The sequence below is a fragment of the Labrus bergylta genome, chromosome 19 (genome assembly GCF_963930695.1).
Source record: "Labrus bergylta chromosome 19, fLabBer1.1, whole genome shotgun sequence".
Classification (NCBI taxonomy): Eukaryota; Metazoa; Chordata; class Actinopteri; order Labriformes; family Labridae; genus Labrus; species Labrus bergylta.
The window spans coordinates 5,698,444-5,720,109 of NC_089213.1; the positions used below are offsets into that span (position 1 = coordinate 5,698,444).

At 43.3% G+C, this 21,666-nt stretch overlaps 1 protein-coding gene across 1 annotated transcript in view; it reads right to left on the bottom strand.

Moving 5' to 3' along the window:
- cica (capicua transcriptional repressor a) overlaps window positions 1-21,604 on the bottom strand; it is a 42,648-nt gene extending 21,044 nt beyond the window's left edge. The window contains exons 1-5 of the mRNA XM_020647241.3: window positions 21,456-21,604; window positions 12,844-16,530; window positions 11,955-12,231; window positions 3,746-3,877; window positions 1,579-1,732 (exon numbers count right to left, since the gene is read on the bottom strand). Coding sequence (XP_020502897.2) covers window positions 1,579-1,732; window positions 3,746-3,877; window positions 11,955-12,231; window positions 12,844-16,314 — 4,034 coding nt within the window. The 5' untranslated portion in view covers window positions 16,315-16,530; window positions 21,456-21,604. The remainder of the gene's footprint in view (window positions 1-1,578; window positions 1,733-3,745; window positions 3,878-11,954; window positions 12,232-12,843; window positions 16,531-21,455) is intronic.
- Between the last annotated feature and the right edge of the window lie 62 nt (window positions 21,605-21,666).

The following is a 21,666-nucleotide window of genomic DNA, read 5'->3' on the forward strand; positions in this document are numbered from 1 at the left end:
GAGCTGGTTTATACAGGGTCACAAACCTCCTCTGGTGCTTTATTAGGGCCTGAAGCACTGACAAGTGCGTAGGACCCTCTTGAAACCCAAGGAATTATTATGTTATATTTTGACCAAAGCACAGCACAGATGTTTCATTTAGACCACAGGGGGACTGTTTGAAAAGGTGGAGAAGGGGTTAATGAGGAAACACATCTAGGGCTGGGTGATATGGACTGAAAATTAAAATCTCTGACCTTTTCACACCACACTCGATTTACAATTTCTTTTCTCCCCAAATGACAATTGACAAAAACAATTTTTGATTTATTTTAACATTAAAATCTAACAAAATTAAACTGAATTTCTCTTCTTAGATTAATGAAGTATCCTGAATTTCCCTTTTCATGTGTTTTCAAACGTGTCTCTAAAAGTGCACTATTCAGGATTCGGGTAAAGCAAAAGTACAGATGTGGGAGAGCAACTTCAGCAAAATCCTTGTGGCTGGGCAGCACATACCTGGGGCCAAAGTTTTAGGCATGTGGACAAACCGAGCAGGTTTTTCCACTGTATATATGGGCACCATATCTTTAGTGATATTCAGTGTGTCTGCATCAGTAATAGCTTTTCACAGAGTCCCTTTCTTGTCAGACCTAACAAAATTATTTATCTAATGTTAGCTGCTTTTCAGCAGGTGTTTGTGTTCTGTAGCTGCCTCGTGATCTTATATTGAGACACAGTTCTCCCACTCGGCTGCAGGCCTCTGTTTGAGATGTTTGTGATAAATTGGTCAAGCTGCTGAAACAGCCTTTGAACAATCTTTGCAGCGGACTCTGTTTTTTTTTTCGAGGTCTGACGCTGCAAAACCAAACCAGTTTCAAACGACTGACCAGATTGTTTTATTGGGAACAAACCCTTTTTTAATGCTGCTGGCAGCCACGTTGTTGTTGTGTGTCTCTGTAGGAAGCAATCAAGGGGGGAGGATGTGGAGCAGTGGAGGAAGTTAAGGAGAAAATCTAGATTTAAATTTTTACAAATACTCCTGGACCTCAAAATCGATTTATTTCTCAGCCCTAAACACATCATGTTTAAGGTGAGGGAAGTAGAATTAGCTCAATTTAGGGATATATCTATATATCAGTGTGATAATTTACCAAAAAACAAACTCGTTGATACTTTGTGAATGAACACGATTCTAACAATTTAAAATAAACAGTTTGGATACTACTCCACAGAAAACAAAACGACCACACTTGTATGTAAACAAGACCTAAATTGGATCAGAGTCTGTCTGGTTGTTTTCTCGGTCTGACTGGCTGCCTGGTCTCGTTTTAAATAATGTGGTCAATATGCCACAGCGCTGCTCTACACCTGAATATCAATCAAATCTTTTGTTTTCTGAGCTTCGCCCCTCTTCTTCTTCTCTTGATTCAGTTTGATAACCGTAGCTGTGGCTACACCTTGACAAACAGAAGCATGGCCGAGCACTCAAAATGTGACCTTTACTTTAAAATAATTCAGTTTGGATATAACTTTTAAAAAACGACACTATCAGGTCTGGCCTTGATGATACGAGGTTAGAGGCTTCTTTGTACTTACGGGTCATCTGTATCACTTTCTGTTTCGCTGTCAGCCCCGCCCCTCTCTGAAGGAGGATTGTCATTGGTCGGGGGAGGGCACGACGGAGATCCCCTCTCGAGGTCTGGGGGACCAGTCCGCCCGTCGCTCACCAGGGCCACAGCGCATCGAGGCTCTGAAAAAAAAGTCAGACATTCATAGGCCTGGTAGAGAGAAGCTATGTGAAAGCAACAGTGCCATATGTGTAAACGCAGGGCTTGCAGCTTGTTGATGGAAAGCTCTATTCTGGCCAACTGACAGTGGGAGGTGTGAGAATCTGCGACTACGTTATGTGATAATCTGCTGCAGTAGTAAGAGAAATGTGAGACTGAGCAGAAGACTACTCACACATAAAGAAAGAAAATGTTCCCTCAAGGGTTCAATACATCTGACGAATATAACAGAAATAATTAAATCCTGTAATTATCAAATATTCTGTACACTGTGTTAATTTGATTCTGCACTTGTTAACAACTTGTTTCCTTTCACAGCATTTGTACGGACTAGGCTTCATCAGGGGTGATGATTTCTTAAAGCAAATCACCCAAATGAAAGGTCGAGTGTAAAACATTTTGGGATCTATCGGTAGCCCTTGATTTGCATTCAGCTCTGCAGGGTAAACCAAACACTGGCTCTAGGGCCTTTTATATATTTTACACAGCTGGAATCTATTCATTGTTTCACAATGGTCCGTTAGAGTTATTCTAAACTCTGTGTTCTTCTGGTAATGAGACAAAACCATGAAGGAGATCCCCTCAAACTTGTGTTTACAACTGTTCAAAACTGAGATAATTTGTCAGTTTTCGATTAGCTAACAATCGGTTGCCAGCTATGCAGCTATTTGAGAAAAAATGTATTTATTGATTTAATTTTTAATCGTAAAGAGACTACGGCCCGACCGATATGGGATTTTTGGATTTCATACCGATTTACCGAGCTTCTACCGAGCTTCTTATACTGTATTATTTAAATTGTTGCTAGTTCTGCTTTATTTCCTTGTTAATTGTTTAGCACCAATACACCAAGTCAAATTCTGATTCTGATTCTGATTATCAGCCGATATCTTCCTTAGATCTAGCTTCGATCTTTAGATATAGAGATAGGAATACACATTAATTGGGTTAATCCCTCAAATGCAGTTATCAAATGCTTATTAAATAAATTTAATGAAGAGAAGATGGTCACTCAACTGAAAAGTAACTGTGCATGTACGTGCATCATCGCTCGACACTCTGGAGAGAGAATAAAATGCTATTTGACTGGTGAATAAATCTAGTAATATGATGATTTTACTGATGGTCACTTGATATGCTAAATATCGGCCGATATTATCAGCCGGCTGAATAATCAGTCGGGCAAAAAAGGTATTAAGCAAGTAACCTGACAGCACCTTCAACAGCACTTGAGGCTGGAGCTGACTTGAACTGCCCGTCCCCAGATGGGCTTTTAAAACTTAAAACTCAACAACTTATACACAAGCGACACCGAAATCAAACGCAACAGTAACAAAAACAAACACAGATTGGTAATCAGAAAGTTCAAGAGTTAGAAGATTGTGACCTTGGATTCTGAGAAATGTGAAGCAGTGTGTGCTTGCATTACATCAACCAAACAATGAATCAATAATTCTAGTTTTGGAACACACAGAAAAGACAGATAACTTAAAGGCCCTTGAATAAAGCCTCATGAAGCTCTGTGGAGAATAAAACACAGTCCTGGAGTCGTCACTAAGACGATTGACCATCCCCATCCGGTCAGAATTGGTCTCTGAATAAATTTGAGTACTCCAGCCAATAAATATTGTTATTAACAATGTTACTGGAACTACATTGGTGTGAACACCAACTGTGCTGATTTGCAATTCAGTCGCAACTGTTTTGGGAAACACAGACTTGGCTGCGGGCATGTCCACCCATTTGTACTGGCTGTGTACTGGAGTGTTTTGGCAGAGTTTATTTGTGAAACACAGCCCGACAAAGGGTTTCCTTTTCTGATTATTGTGGGAAATACTTGTTTATTATATACAGTCACATATATATGTATATTTGTATACAAGCTGTGAAATTGTGAAACAAGCTGTCTGTGTCCCTTGCTCAAGTAAAAGGTCATGATGACATGTCCAGAGCAAACGAGCGGGGTCATTCCCTACCTTTGCTCTGATTGACAAGCTGTTGGCCATCAGCAGGCTGGGCAGCCGCTCCTGATTGGCTGGGCTCCAGGAAAGGGACGAGCGAATGCCAAGGAAACACTGGCACCGACCGAGGCTCCACGTTGGTCCAAACTGTGGGAACACGAAGGCAGAGAGAAGAGAGAGAGAAAAACGGAATATTAAAAATGTCATTATGTTTATCCACTTCAGTGTCGTGGTCTGCGGACAGAAGGTAGCGATCTGCCCTCTGGCAGCATGTGAAATCCCACGTGATCATCAGCCAGCGATGAGCCAAAGTGTTACTAAAAACTACACTTTTCATATAAACTGCCTGAGACTGAAGGCCATGAATGGAGTTGTGTATTCAGTCACTTACTCTGCCCCCATCTCCAACACACGCACAGAGACCATCCCTCAGGATAATGAGAGCTGAGGGGTCATGTGGTGTGAGATGGGATGAGGGAACCTGTTATTTTATCCACAGAGATTCCAGACTCCAGACTACCCACCGTCTAGACTGCAGCCACGCTGCTGTGGAGTACATTAAAGAGACGTGTCTTATGCCAACAAGCAATATCACAATAGAGGTGGGAAAAAATGGTTTTATGTAAAAATCGAGATTCTTATCTTCTGAGATTTTAAATAGATTCATAACTTCCAAAAATTGAGTCACTCCCTGCTAAGGCTAGCACTTTAACTCAGTAGAATGACAAACGGAGCAACAAGAAATTCAGCCAGTCTCACAGATGACTGGAGTAGATCCTAAGGTATATACTAGTTCAAAAATAGACTTTGAATCCATGCATCCAGAATAATTTTCAATCAAAAATCCCGACCCTAAGAATAAAAATCGATTGAATTGTGAGACACCCAAAGATTCCCAGTCTTATAGCACAATACTGTTAAAGGTGTTATCTCACAGTTTGAGATCACAAATGCTTACAAGGACACAAAACTCTGGTAACTCTTTTTTGGATCAGACAAAGCTTCAGTAAAATGCTGCCCAATGAAAACCATGTTGTTCCAAATTTGGTGATTTTACTTCCAATGTCGGCCCAACACTTTTATCCTGACTGATACATCTCAAGAAGTATTTTAAAGATTGCTTTGAGAAATTGCAAACACATTATTGATCGTAGAGCGTGGATTCTTGTGACTTTTGTTCCACCTTGACTTTTTAACCAGCCATTGTCAAGTCAAGGCGATAATGGTCGAAATCATACCTGCTAAATATCATCTGATTAGCATTGTACTTGAAGCCATTTTGGCACCGAGCCCAAAGCAAAGCTGAGCCAAAATATTAGCACAACAAAGCTGCACACGCTACAGCCTGGTTCCGTTAACTGAATAATTATATGTCAGGAAGATACTTGTAATTTGTTAGATGAATTAATCTTTAAAAAATGTTGTGTTACCCAAAAATTGTCAAAACAGAAAACAGGTTTCATTTTCATGGCTGGTGAATAATTGACATTTTGGAGCCGTGTGGTTTTCACAGAACAGCGTGTATGTGTGAAAACAAAACTCCTGAGCAGACTTTAGTTTCCCTTACAATCAATCATTTTGATCACTGATAACACATCATGTTCATATCACCATGGTTCGATACCAATGAAACCAATAATCGTAACTTTAACTGTACATAAAACATCTTCACTACTGCAGATACTAATAACACAACCATTATTACAACGGCAACCTTTAATGCAATCAAGCTGTATTTACTTCCTGTTAGATCTTAGAGGAGCCGTTGGCCATAAAGACCATCACATCCTGTTACAGATACAGAGCATTAAAGGAAATACATAAAGCTAGTTTCAATCCAAGGGTTAGGGTTAGTGATTGGACTAATTCTACTCCACTTAAATGTTCTTCCTTTAGGTAAAATTACCAGGAGATATTCCATATTTGTTCTCTTATTATGCTGATGATACCCAATTATACTTATAAATGAATAATCATACAAACCAATCAGTTTACTACCCTCTAAGCACGCTGTAAGGACAAACCACAGACTGTAAATCTTAAAGGACTGAAAGCTAACTTTCAGTCAACCTAACGACAGGCTGAGAGCTGGAGCCAAGGCGGGGTTTTAAGCCTCCTGACAAACCGTTACAATGCACCCACCTGTCAATCAGGTCAGCTACATGCCTCATTGTGAATAACAAAAATCACCCTCCGTTCAGTGTGTGCCAATCAAGACATGAGCTAATCAGACCTATTTGTATTCTGTTTTTCAGGTTGTAAACATGTTGGCTAGGCTCACCTTGAATGAACCCACTGGTGATACAGGTATAGTCTTAAAGTGCTTGGCGAGTAGATACATCAAGTTCCTCTCTTCTCCTCTCTCTTCATCGTTCATGCATACATTCATGAACGGCACATTTAAGCACGTTACTAACTCTGCACTGTATCTTCCCTCGACCTTTTGGGCTCCCTCACCTCACAGTTTTGTGTAGAAAGATAGCGCAGACTTCCACCGCTGTTATTGGTCTCTATTATTATCATAGTTGCTACTGTTACTAACTATCTCTCTCTTGACTGTGTTGGTTGCGGCACACGGCTTTCCACCAGTGACTCTGGTTAGGATTGAGTTTTCTGCCTGGCAACTGTAAGTCTCTCCTTTCTGATTTTCCAAGTACTTGTACTCCAAGGACTCAATTAAGTCTATGTAAAAAAAAAATGCAAAGAGTGCAATCTAGTCCTGCTCTATATGTAAACACTGACATAACTTGATGGGCTTGGTCTGATATTGAGATTTAGATTTTTGGATTTCAATGGAGAAAAACAGTTTCAGTCTCCACTCCTCTACTTTGGTATTCCACATTCATGGTCTAGCCTGGTGGAAATGAACTGGCTGTGAACTCTGCTGCAGCACTGCAATGCCCAGTTTGTTTCCATTTATAATTTTATAGCACAGCATTAAAGTGATCTATAAATAGCTAACCAATCACTGGCTTTGGCTCATCTAAAATGGAGATCCTGATACCGCTGAGCTAGATATGAATCAGGATGTACATACAATGATACTGCTGTTGGTTTCACACAGAGTTCAACATGTTCTCTTAGGAGTGCTGATCATTGTATACATGACAGTTATCACTACGCTCTGACCTTTGATCTCCGTACTAAAAACTGGCAGACAGTGCTTCTGTTTGCATGAGGAACTGCAACTGGGGAAGTGAGGCTTCTTCAAATGCTCCCATGCCATCTTCTGCAGGTGGCAAAGACCAGAAATAGTAAGATATGTGATATTCAGCAGTAGCTCTTTCTATTGTAAATATTTCTATAAAGATTGTTTTAAAGGTGCACTATATAATAATAATAATAATAACTTTATTTATAGAGCACCTTTTAAAAACACAGGTTTACAAAGTGCTTTGACAAACAGCAAGAACAAAGCAAACTAAACCAAACACAGAAAAACATTAACAACAGTAAGACTATAACAGATGCAAAATACTAAGAATAATTAAATACAATTCAACAGAAAAGAACCCAAAGTGCACGATACACAACCAGACATATATAACCCGACCATCACAAGAACCATCATAAGAACCATCATAAGAATCCAGGCAACACAAGAACCCAACAACACGAGCTGAGACCAAGAGGACCAAAGATTTAAAAAGATGTAAGAAACTAAAAGATAAAAGCAAATAAAAAGCAATAAGAAGGTAAGAGTAGTAAAAGAAATAAAAACAAATGGTTAAAGGATCAAAAAACCCAAAACTATAATATTAATAAAAATAAATAGTAAATAGTAAATATAAATATGAAACATAAATAGACAAAGTAAGTAAGACAAGAAATTACCAAGTTAAAACACAAGAGGAGATTAAGATATGAGCATAAATACGAGAGAAGACCATAAATAAAAGGACAGTAAGAAGTAAAAGAAGATAAAAATAGTAAAACCAGTAAGAGAAGACATTAAGAAGACAACATCACATAAAAGCAAGTCTGTAAAAGTATGTTTTAAGAAGGTAGATTTAGAAGTTAGAATATGTAGATTTGGTGGTGAAATTTGAAAGTTGGAGAAGTGAAACAATTCTATGCTGCATTTTCTGAACTGAGTACACAAACTTTATTCAAAGGACAAAAATTGGTCCCTTCCTTGACCACTGTTTTTGGAGCTTAAAGCCACCAGGAGAGTTACAGTTTCACTTCTGTGGACCCACCACCATAACTTCTCGCGTGGGATTTTATCTTCAAACTGTCTTCCAGGGATCAAATTCTCCTCTGAGGACAGTTTGTGTATAGAGTTATGAACATATACCACAGAATCTGTACACTTCTCCAACTTTCACATTTCTCTACCAAAACTCCAGAGTGCACCTTTGACTATTTAACCTCCAAAATAATGTTTACGTTAAACTGACTTTGATGTTGACTTTTCTGTCCAATCTGGGCCCTGAATGCATCTTCTTGCACTATGTAACTTGGGTTGAGTGGGTGTGATCTGAACCTCAAACTGGTTTCAAATTTTGGCCAGACAGTAAACTGCACAAAGGAACGGAAGTGCTGCAAAATCTGAAAAATCTAATTCTACCAGCTCAAGGACACATCAGTCGTATGGCCCGACCAAAACTGGCAGATTTAATGCAGATTGCTATCTGGGATTTATGTTTTATTAATTTATCAGACAGCAGCTATTCTTTATTGGGTGTCTCCAAATTTCCTAGGCTATTACATAGAAGGAAACCAATAAGAAATGCTGAACAGACAAAAACGGTTTTAACCCTGTAACGCACCACTGTGAAGGCGAAGAGTCATGAGAGTCAGAATGTCACACAGTGGAGATGCATAATCAACTTTCTGCACAGTTTCCACCCACAGTTGCACAGTTGTGGTTGAACTATGCAAACTTAATATTTGGCTCGCCTTACTTTCCAACTCTATCTCAACCATGAAGCACTGTTCAGGAAATAATATGATAAGAAAACAAACAAAACAAAACTAACCATTTAGGTCGCCGGTTTACTCTTATCACTCGACGATGAAAAGCTACATTGTTGTATATTAAATATGAAAAACACATCAGTTGTTCACATCATTGTGTTGCACTGAAACACGGGCGCTGTTCCACGTTAAACCAACACAAACCTACTTCTTCACTCATCCACATATGGATTAAAGCACTGCTAAAAATATCCCCCAACAAATGCGATATTCACCACCGCTAAACCTTTTCTTAAAGCTACACTGCCGTTTGTTAAGATTTGACTTTGTAGAGTTAAAAATGGTTTTTTTATGTGCTTCAGATGAAGTAGATGGATTTAAGGTGGAGTACAATGAACTGGGAAACTGTCTTAATGAGGGCGCTACTCTGCCAGAGCGACTCCTGACACGACTCAGTGTATGAATCTATCGGGGGCGGCTGTGGCTCAGTGGTAGAGTTGTTGTCTCTCAACCGAAAGGTCGAGGTCTCGATCCCCAGCTCCTGCAGCCACAATTCCAATGTGTCCTTGGTTAAGACACTTTGTCAGCGGTGTATGAATGGGATTCGTTACTTCTGATGGTCTCACTACACAGCAGCCTCTACCATCATGCAGTGTAAAAGCGCTTTGAGCAGTCAAAGCACTTCACAAGCTCAAGTCCATTAACCATGTATCTACCTATTTTATTTGAACTGAGAGTCAGACTAGCACTCAATTGTTTTTTTGGCTGTTTTTAAGATTTTTTTGACGGTGAGAAAAATATAGAATAACACAAACCTCAAATCCTTTTAGGTGCTAAATCAATCTGCCTTTAGACTCTTTAAACTTTCAGAGGACCTGCTGACACCCTGGAGAGTCACGGCATGAATATTGCATGGAAGCACTGACAGTGGTGTGTTGTGAAAAATATCAGAGACAGATTACACTGCTTAGACATTTATCTGTCTTTATCTGTTTCCTTTTAGTGATAGGGCACAGTGATGCAGACGAAGGGACAGCATGCTTCTGTCTATGCTTCTAAAATCACCTGAACAATGACAGACAGGACTACACCTTACTACTGCGGGAGAAGGTTGCAAATAATTTCTCCTGTGGGTGCAACAGCAATAATAAAGTTCTTGAGCGGCGTAACAAGATGGGACCAAGCTCCATCAGAGCTCTTATCTGTTCTCCACCGAAGGCTGCAGATGTACTCAAAGAGAGCAGTAATGAAACTTGTGATGCTAATGCAGCTGCACTTGAGCTGGGCTATATATAGGAGAGATCTCAGCCGTGGGGCCTCCGCTGCCTGCTGCCTGTGTTTGTTTCTGGGCCCACTGTGGCTCTAGGTGTTTTTAAAAATGTATGGCGGAGGAAACGTTACGCTACAGAGGCAGGTGGCCGTTAGCAGCAGTGCGAGGGATGTGAGAGGGAGAGAGACATAAAAGCGCGCTTCGGTAATCAGCTCAGGGCTCAACGCTTTACTGCGCTAATTCTACCGTTGGAAACAGTGTATCCATGACAACACGCCAGCAATACAATTACTCCTTTTACTGCTGAGAGTGATGAAACACATTCACATCACGCTGGACCTGCCCTTGATGCCCTGTCTGAGGTTGTTGATTGTCTGGAACATCGAGATGAGCGTGCAGGAGAGTTTGAGTGTGTGTACGCTGCTGGAGGAGGAGGAGGAGGAGGAGGAGGAGGAGGAGGAGGAGGAGGTGTGGATGTCCTTGTTGAACTCCAGCTCTCAGTCCTGCATGTCTAGACATGTCAATATCCTCATAAGTTTCTGTGAAACACCCCTTATCTCTCTCTAACACACACATGCCCACACATAAAATAGGTGACACCCCCCTGCACACGCACACTCAACAACTTTGACGCTACACACACTGAGGCACAAATCACACAGAGTGTGCAGCAGGTCTGGGAGTCCACCTGAGCCGCTGATATGTCAAACCTTTTCTGATTTTCACGCCTCAGAGGATGAAGGTTTCATCTTTACCCCTTCATCCAAGTCAAGAAATTATTAATCAGAGAAGAGTTAGGAAATACCAAATACTAAAAGCGAGAACTTTTCCCTTTTGACTCTTGTGTTAATGGCTTTAAACTTCTTCTGTCGTCCCTGCCACGCAAATCGAAACATACATATCATTAGAAAACACACAGTTTGACCTTCTCTGTCAGTATGACTTTTCTCATATCAATTAGTCGTTATCAACTATGAAACTGAAAAAAGCTGTAAATTACCAATATCTGTGTGCCCTGAGACGCATTCCTGTACATTTATCACACTTTCAGTTCGCAGTTTGAGAAAGTGTGATGTTAAAATGAAACACCGTGAAAATGTTGTGCATTTTAAGTAGGAACAAAAACTTCCTTATTCATATATTCAAAGTAACATTTCAGAGTTTTGGCTGTAATTTTATAAGGTTGGCATGGAAACAAGCATACAGTATATGATTAACCCAACACCTCCGTTGCTCGGCGGCCAATCTTCTTATATCCAACTGTGTTCTCAGGAAGCTGACAAAATACTTTCACAACAGCTTTTTGCCAAAATATACTCTTTAAAGCCGGGTTTACAAGAAACGTCACCCCCTTCAAACTCCAGCACACAACACTTTACTCCTTCTTATCTTATGGAGTGAATACAGCTTGAATTTCAGAGAACTATAAATCACAATGACCATAACCAAAATAAGAAATAAACCATCTACCACCATGTGTGATACTCAAGTGTCGGTCAAAAATGAATGTATACATTTACAAAAACGGTATCTATAATGTATGTGATTGATGCTTTTCTTTTTTTTAATATTGTGCATTAATGATATTATTTTCCTGCTTTATTGTGAGGAAGTTTAAGGACCACCTGATAAAGCAAGTGTTCACCGTGTGCTATTGATACAAAACATAATCTTGACCAAAAATTCAAAATTTAACTCATCTTAAATGTTGTTGCCACATAACACATTTTCACTAGGAACTGAAAGAGCCCTAAAAAGGCAAATCAAGGCGGTAAAAATATCTCCTCTTACTTTCTTACAGTGCAAGCAAACAATAGTAATGTGTACATGAGTCATAGCCAGAGCACTTAGACGACACTCCTGTAACCCTCGAGAGATAATGAAAACAAGAAGTACTAAGTTAGAGTACATTAGCTCCAGACGATACCTTCCCACTGTACATTGAAAGTGTAGCTCGGCAGACTTTTGTATCTGACGTGAACAAAGCCACAGCGCCATTATGTTTTCCATTTCCCCCCTCCGATCATTCCTTACCAGTTCCTGGGCGTCCCATAATGATTTGCTTGCGTGGAGCAGGGTGAGGCGACTCAGCTGGCAGTATGAGCGGCAGAAGGGCAGTCGGGGTAGGGTGACAGGCTACCGGCTGTGGTAGGGCCCCTCCAGAGGCGTCCTGGTGTCCCTCAGGTTTCCTCTCTCTCTCTCTGCCCCCGGATCCAGAGGAGGATAGGACTGAGCCCAATGAAGTGGGCATTAACCCGATGCTGGAGGGGCTGGACAGGGCAGGGTTACCCACTGAAGCTGGAGTCAGGGACTGAAGGGAACATCAGAAAGATATTGTATTAGCATAGAGGATTGACCCAAAGCAAAATAATAATAACAGAAATGTTCTTTCTTTCAAAATTATACTCAACCCAAAACTAAACTTTTTGTTTTTAAATACTGAAAGTTAGCAGATAAAACAAATCAGCCGCATACACCACTTCATTGCTGTTGATCCTTTCTTCGGTATGTTTGTCCACTCAAAGGATTCTTTAAAAAATAAAGCTACTAACAGAGCTTTAATTTCACACTAACTCGAGTTGTGACAGATGTTTATAAGATCATTGTGGTGCATTTTCTGCCATGACTCTGTGACTCCAAGGACCAACTTCAAGGGTCACAGATTTTATTTGATACTCAAAGTTTCAACTGGAGTACTCTCTTGATTTATTTTCATTTAAAAGTGGAGTTAATCGGTCACTTATAACTTTCTTGAGGCTATAAAGAGCCCATTTTACAATAAAAAAGAGAAATAAGCATCGATCAAATTTGACAAAAACTTCATATTTTTGCAAGTGTTGCAAGTATTAGATTCATTCAAGCAGATTCCATAAATTTGGATAAGGTTTAAAAAGCATGCCCCAAATAATTGTGACTTTCTTACCGAACTGGAGGTGACCAGGACAAGTGTGGATGTGGGGTTGCGCAGGAGAACAGCACCGTTGGTAGTAGCCCCATTGATTGGAACAGGGACCTGCAGGCCGGGGGGAGCTGCGTGTTGGGGCTGGCTGTGCTCTCTGGACCGGCTTCTTTCTCTCCTTCCTAGTGGGCCATCAGAGAACTTAGGTAGGGGTACATCTGGGTTGCGGACAATGACTGGTGAATCACGGAGGGGCACAATACGACGAGGAGAAGGTTCCTGGGGCAGTGGGGAAGGAGGAGTGGGAGAGACCAGCATGGGTGGGGGTGTGGAGGCAGTAGAGGATGGTGGCCTGCTGGTGGCACTTCGAGGCCGGGGGAAGGAAAGTGAGGAAGGAGTTGTGGGCTGACTCTGGGGGGAGAGGACTCTGAAAGCTGCAGGACAGTGGCCCATGGTTGTTTCTCCAACCATAGCTCCCCCTATGCCTATTAGTTGATGCTGCTCAGGTTTGGTCTGGTAGTCATGGACTGCAGGCAGTGGAGGAGGAGGGTGGGAGTCGAGCTTCCTTTTGCTGGGGCTCATCGGGACTGTGAAAGTCAGGTTGGTCTGAAAAGTGGGCAAAATTCCAGAGAGATGGCGCTCTCGCTCAACCCCTGGTGTGCCCATCTTAGTGCCACTTAGATGACGAGGACGCCGGGGGGTAAGTGAAGGAGCGGTAATTGGACTGAAATTGGCAGGACGAAAGCCAAAGTGTGGAGAGGGCGAGGGTGATGGGGTTGGGGAAAAGGGCGACTGGTTGGAGATAGGCGAGAACGATGGAGTGCCTGAACGGGAACCACCCAGGGACACCAGCATGGTTGCTGCCTCACACTCATCAAAGTCAAAACGAGACAGGTCCTGGGGGAGCAGAGAGGGAAGGACCAAGCGAGGGCGGGAGTCACCTCCACGACTGCTGGCCTCGCTACTTTCCCGAGACGTCTCATCCCAGTCAAACTCTGAGCTGGCCCTCCCGCCACTTAGACGAAGGTCAGATGGCGTCAGGGTCCCTGTGCTGCTGGCTCCTCCACGATCCCGGCTGCCACCACTGGCTTCCATCTCCTTGGTCCTCATTGAGAGGTGTCTGGAGCAGTATCCTCGGCGCTGGGACTCTTTAGAGCAGCCCTCTCTAGAACACAGCCTCCTCCACTGCTTCCCATTAAACTTCTTACGGATGCCCGTTGGCGTGCACACCACATCTCCCTTCTTGTACTTTTGCTGGGCAGCCGTCAGTGGGGTGCGGGAGCGTGATGAGGAGGACGAGTTCGAACCTGATCCTGATCCACCGCCTGCTCCTCCACTGGAAGACCCTCCTCCTGAGGCCTTCTCTACTCTGGAGGAGGATGGGGTGGAGGAGGAGATGGGAGGGAGAGGAGGGAGCTGGGGGTTGGTGATGACAGCACCAGCTGCTGCAACTGCTGCTGGATCAAGGCCTAACAGGACAGGTGAAGGAGGGGGATGGGGGTTCAAGGCCAGGTGTGCAGGGGGTATCCCGATGCCCCGCACCACGGACATGTGGGGATTGAGGTAGCCAGGTGGGGGCTTAGATACAATGTGGCGGTGTTGGGGAACTGCCATTGGTTTGGCCCCAGGTATGATTGCCCCCATTGGGACCATGTTAAAGTGGGACACCTCCATGTCTTCTTCAGGGGTGAGTGGCATGTATGGGTGGTGTTGCTGATGTTGGTGCTGCTGTTGCTGCTTTACACTGTTCTCCCTTTCTCGCTCTCTTTCCCTATCTCTATCCTGTTTTCTTTGGAGGTCCCTCTCCCCTTCCCACTCTCGCCCCGGAGCCAGGCTAAGGACTGACGCTGGGGTTACAGGGGAGGTGATGTTGTGGCCAGATGAAGAGGAAACAGACACCATGCCTGGGTAAGGTATTCCTCTCCCCAATACTGACCCTACACTAGGTGTCATCGCTTGGCTCAAACGGCACACCTCCCTCTCCACATCTATCTCTTCCCTGTCTTCCCGCTCCCTTTCTTTGTCCCTGACCCCTTCTTCTCTATCTCGACCCGCTCCAGATGGCAAATCCAGGTCCCAAGGTGGCACCAGAAGCCTGAGTGTTTGTCGGGAGACCCAAACTGCCTGGGTAGCACCAGCTGACCCTCTGCAAATCTCTTCCTCGTCCACAGACAGAGATCTTTCCTCGGACAAAAGGACACGATAGCGGTTGGCCACTGCAGGGTGTGTGTCCACCTGCGTCACCACACCTTCTCTGTACCACTGCCACTGGCCCTCACTGCCCTCTTCATTGCCAAATGGTACACAGACACGGGTTCCAATGGGTATCGGATGGACTCCAGGTGGCGAGGCATCTAGGATAATGTCCACCACCCCTGGAGGACTGTCATGTCGATATGGATAACAGCACAGTGTCTTCTCCCCATTCAGTTGCACCTCCAAACTTCCAAATTCACCACTGACCTTGCGGACTACCCCAGCCCGAAACACCAAGTCCGAACTCACCCCTCCGTTACTCCTTTCACCTTCTTCCTCCTCGTCACTCCTCCTCATCTGGCGAGCAAGGACACGCTGATTCTTCAGCCCTTTGGCGAGAGCATCAGACAGCGCATCAGGGAGGCTGGTGGGTGCATGTATGACGGCGTGTGAGTCGCCGACTACTTCTAGGTCAGCTGAGTGCTCGCTGGCAGTGTCTGTTGAGGAGCAGCGGGGCAGGGGGCTGGGCGACACCCGCTCTGCATCTCTGACTCCTTCACCTCTTCCAGGCCTTTCCCTCTCCCCCACTAGTGACAGAGGAGGGGGTCCTGGGGAACTTTTCAGATTCCCCTCCCTGCCAGTAGTCCTGCTGTGGAAGTCGTCCATCATGGTCCTACTCTGACTGTTGCCATCAGGGTGTGAGACACAGATGTCACTTCCTGAACCCGTTAACCCGTGGTTGATGACCCCACCACCGAGAGGAAGTGGAGGGGGTGTGCTAGAGGAAGGGTTGCTATGGTTACCAGTAGTAGACGAGCAGTGTTCAGAGGTATACTTCTTCTTGGGAACTCGAGCCTTAAACGTGGCTGTTTTCCGGCTGAGCGCTGGGTTCGGGCTGTTGTTGGCGCTCGGCGTACTACTGTTGCTGCTACCACCACTGTCACTGTGGCTGCTACCGCTCACAGCTGACCTCCCTGATCTATCATCCGAGGATGACAACAATTTCCCAGAATCCATCGCGAGCGACACCGTTGACTCCGACAACCCTTCTCTGTGGAGCGCCTCCTCCTCTGAAGGGCCACGGGCTCTGATTGGGTCTACCTGTGAGGATTCTGAGTGTGAGTTAGACGAATATGAAGAAGAGGGTGCTCTGTCTGGAGGGGATCTGCTTCTGTCTCGGTTCTCATCCGAGTCCCTCTTCTCCCCTCCTTCTGGGGCATCCCCCGCTCCTCGACGCTTCCCCCCTTTTGCCCGAGTTGAAGGAGGAGAGCGTCGGCCCTGTTTTTTTATCGGCTTCATCTTTTCATCTAGCCTGCTTTTTTATCCAAACAAGTCTTTTTTATTTATTTATCCCAGAGATTCTCTTTGGCGTTCCTCGTTTGCTTTGCCTTGTTTGTTTCTTTCGTTTCCCCCTTCTTTCCTCTCTATTTTCCTCCTCTGCCGGGGCCTCTCTCCCTCATCCTTTCTCGTCTTCTTTGCGCGACTCCGGCACTTGCCCACCTTATTCCAGAGACTCTGGAAGAAAGGGATCAGGGAGTGTGGGTTACTCATGTGGAAAACACATTCAGACATGCACAAAGCCTATTCACCATGCAAGATACCTACCGACTGTTCAGCTTAAAAAAAGAAGTTGCTGAATTAAGAAATTAAAAATGTATCAACAGCAAAAAAACAAACTGAAATGACAAAGTAATTCAAAACAAAAGCACTCAAAATTAAGACTTGGTTTCACAAAAAAACAAGAATAAAACATTTAAACATTGATTTTAAGAAAGGTATTCCCTGCTAAATGATGCACCATAGTACTGGAGTAGTAACAAAAATGACTCATCTACGAATTCATTACACATTAATTCATTACATAACATGAGCTACTCACATAACACAAGGCCCGCATCCATACCAGGTACATATTGAAAACACGAGGCCATATTGTAGGGTAAACAGAATGTATCCCTACAACACAGTATGGAAATAATGAGAGGCATTTTGCAATTTGCCCAGACAAGCCTTTCTGCATACACTCCTCTCACACACTACTTCTTCTTGGCCAGGGCAGTAGAGGCGGGGGAATTCCTCTTTGCACGCATACTGAAACCCTCCCTTTCTCTCTTTCTCTCTCTCTCTCTCTCTCTCTCTCTCTCTCTCTGGCGACCTTTATCTATGTATTTCAAAGCGGAGTCAATCCGCCCCTACAAACTCCATTTCCTGTGGAAGACCATTACCTAACTTCCCGTTACTTTATTCCTCCCTCTCTGTCTTCGCTACTATTACAATTTCATTCTTGTCCCCTGCCTGCATTCTCTCTCTCAGATATTGATTTCTCCCTCACATTTCTCACTTTCTTTCACATGCTTCCACTTAAGTCTTTATCTTCATTTCGCCCTGCAGTCATCCAGAAAAAGCAGTGATGTTCCAAATTATTATTTTTTTCACACTAGAGTCATTTGTTATATCTTTCAACCGCGCCAATGTCAACGAGAATAACCGCTGATTCCACACCGGACTCCTTCAAAGTTCTGCCTCCATTTAGAAAGTAAAAGATTGCTTTTGCTGACTTGTTGAACCGGGGTCTGGTGTCATTTAACTGGTTTGTTTGCTGTGTGGCTTATACGCGCGGGACTTGCCTCAGGTCCTCGCTGCTGTGTGCTCTGCCTCATTTCTTCCAACACAAGAGTCTCCTCACAGCTGAGAGTGCCAGAGAGATGTTAACAACAAGTGTAGAAGAGGGGGAGAATGAAACACTCCCTATACGATCTGTTATTTTTTTCATTTTATTTCTCACTCCATCTGTCAAGATGTTCTGGATTGATGTCTATCAAACACCACGAGGCACGTCTACTTGTCAGTGACTTGTCTGTCAGTTTGTGTGTCTGCGTGTCTGTCCCTGTTTCTACATCCTTCCTCCCACCAGACTCCTTCTCTCTGTCTGCCTGTCTCTTTTCCCTTTCGCTGCCTTCCTGTTTGTGACTGTGAAGGCTCGCGTTCATTCAGCTCCTTTTAATATCTGCTACATCATATCGTCTGGAGAGAAATCCATTTTCAGAGATGAGTGCCGCCTGTCTCAAGGCCACACACACACACACACACACACACACACACACACACACACACACACACACACACACACACACACACACACACACACACACACACACACACACACACACAGCAAACATCTATGTGATGATAGTTGATAGTGCACACAGAGTGTTAGAGAGCTCACTGTGCTCTATGTAAATCCCTATTTAGGACAGGCAGCCATAGAGCAGCCACCATAAAATGATTAGGCAGTCTGCCTTACTTGGTCACGATAGTGGTATGCTACGTGTGTTTACTCAGTAGTGCACTGTGTACAACAGCTGGTGTCAGAGTCATGGGCCTAATGATAACAGCGTATAGACTAACTGATGCAACGTGCACTCCCCTCTGTGAAATATGGAGCAGCGGAGCCTATATGGACGCTATAGTAGGCCTGGGGTCTCAGGTATATATAAATATATATATTTATATATTTATTTGCTTTAAAGTGTTTACTTGTTGTTGGTGGGTTGACATGAATACATAGTAAACATGACTGCAGGCAGGATCAAGCTCATGCAAGTCATGTGAGGTGAAAAAAATAAAAACCTCGACCTTTTCGAGCGCGCTTTTTGATTTAGAGTTGCTAAGTAATCGTCCAGTTACGGGTTTAATCACATGAATAAAACTAATAGCAGCTTAAGACAAAAGCACCTGGTAATAACCATGAATATAAAGTCTGTTAGCTAGTTTATGATGGTGTTAAAAACATCAGGGGGCCACTGATGTGTGTGTTGTGCTTTGAATATGGCGAAAGATAAAGTGAATTTTGCTCTGATGCAACAATGCAAAGGTACTCAGAAGACTTCTTTCTGAAACAAAACACTTAAATTAAAGATATTTAGTGTGATTATTATCTACAGTCAACCTGGTGTGGACTAACGTCTGACCTGCTACATTTGCTGAGAGTTTGGTTATAGGTCTGAGGTAGGGCTGGGCAATACGGGCTCAGATCAGCATCACGATTTATGGAACATTTTGACTCGATTAAAATGAATGAACGATTATTTTGTCTTTGTTTTTTGCCCTCATAGTTCACTGACATGGTCTCTACTTTAAATATGCTCAACTATTAAAGCTGGGATATGTTTTCTAAAGATAGAGTGCATATCTGATTAACTATTTTGTGGGTATTTATTGAAACCGAAATGAAAATGACACATTTTAGTCTAAAACAGAAGAAAATAAATAACTTGCATTTCTTGCAAACAGTTTTTCTGCAGTGTTTACATTTGACTTCTTTTTGTTCGCTGTTGTCTTCCCTAAAGATTTCCCATTAATTTCCCAGCCCTAGTCTGGGTTCAAACCTATTTATTTTGTATCTAACCTTTATTGAACCAGGTAATTAAGATCACTTTCACAAGGGGGGGGGGACCTGGTCAAGAAGGGAGCAGCACACGTCATAAATATAAAATAAATATGACATGATTAAGAAACAGTTTAAAAACAATGAGGTAAGAGAAAACAACAAGCATGTGCAAATCGGTTCCCAGATAAAGTGCCGAGTCGTGATCACAGATTACAGATCAAAAACACAGACACTGTCCAATGGTTTCACGTTTTTTTTGTTTTGTTTTTTTGTCTTAAAAGATGGAGTGAAAAGTGAAATGAGATCCTCCAGTCTCAAGTCATTTTGGAAAAAAGCTCTCTTCAGTACGAGGTTTGTGATGACAAGTTTTACCACCACAAGCACATCGTAGTTTCCTCAAAACATTCAGCTCTGACATCGGTGCAAATCAGACAAAAAAAAAGAAAAACACCTGGGACAGTCCCGTATCTGAACAGTAATATTCTCTCACCAGTTTGTCAGCCGGGCCCTTGTTGTATTTGCATAAAAGTGTTTATCTTTAGAGGTGAACATGAAAACACAGTAAACACGACTGTAGGCAGAGTAAAGTCATGTGAGGGGACAAAGACATTATGTTTCTACCTTTGTGGAGGCATCATTCAGCGTAGCGATTGTGCAAGTTGAGGTCATTTATTAATCACCTTTTCAACAGAAACGGGGCTAAAGCAAACTCACACTGTACAAATTCAATATGTAATGCTCTTGAACTACAGTGTTGTCTGCATATCTAACTGTTCATATCATTCATCAGCTCTTGCATGTCTCTGTTGTGATTCACCTTACAGTGTCCATATGTGAACGTATTACGACCAGGCAGTCCCCTGTAGCTCATCTTAAGCTTCCTGTGTGTTTATAACTCTTTATATTTTTACCAACACCACAATGCATGACCATAAAAAGTTTTGTCATTAGCATTAGCAGCCCTTTGAGAGTCTATAACAGGATTACTACAGTGCTTCATTTAGACAGGTCAGCAAGGATAAATATATTGACACTTTCATAATCCAGAGTAGATAACAGCTGTTAATATCAGCCAGACAAGGCCCCAGAGCACAATATGCAAACTACAGGAGGTGATGTCGTCACCTCTGGTTTAGCTGGATAGTACCGACTATGTGTCAAGCCCTCGTAGTACACCGATTACTACCAGTTTACTCCACAACACAGCAGGCCGTGGCGTGCAGCGACCAGGCCTCAACTACACACAAGGCCGCTTGGAAATCCTCCACTCACTCTCCCCGGGAAATGACAACTTTAACGCACATATCGACCCTTAATACCATGCAATACGACACATATTCACTATGCTGCGTGACTGTGAGATGTGTGCCGGGCAGATGAACGCGTTAACTTTGTCAATCCATCACAACACAACGACTAACAATGGTTAAAGTGTTGTTTTTTTTTTTTTTGTTGTTGTTGTTTTTTTTGGCCCATCCGAAAGTGACAGTCGCGTAAAACCATAGCTCGAGCCGTCCGGGAAAGCTTTGCAGCGACCTTTGTCGTCATTTGCATACAAGAGAGGAGGGGGGGGGGGAGAAAGTAACAATATGTGGCAACAAAGTAGTCCAAGGGAGCAGGCCTACAAACCCCCTACAGCCACGTTGATTCATGAAAAAGAGGAAGAAATGTGTCAATGTAAGGGAGAAGAAGAGGAGGAGGAGGAATGACAAGCGTCAAGGAGTTTTGGAGACAACGCACTAAAAAAATAAGAGTTGTTCTAGGAAGTCCAGAGGCTGTCATGGCGTTGAATTTATTTCTAGTGGAAAAGTTTCGAGCTCACTATGTCTAACCGCACCGCTCCCTTTTTTTTCTCACAGAAGACACCCAATCCGCCCTCTGCTCCTCTCCGCAGGCCACCCAGTGATCGGAAAATACGCTCAATCAACTCAACTGCTAATACTGTTTATGGCCACAGTAAACATGAACAACGTTAGCAGCTCGGCGAAAAAGCACAACAAGCCCCACTGCAGTGCTGCAGGAGAAAGATTTGTGGGCAGCTTATACTCACCAGAGATAATATATAGTTCCCCAGAGTGATTTTCTGTGGAGTCCGCCGGGTAAAATAGGGCAGAGTGGCCAGTCGTCCGCAGCTGCCAGTCAGCGACCGTTCATGTTTCTCCGGCAAAGCAACTTAAAAGGAGGAAAAACTACTGCCCTGTACATTCTACACTACAGTCGCAAAATGGTGAATGAAGCCCAAAGCCTTGACAACCAGCCGG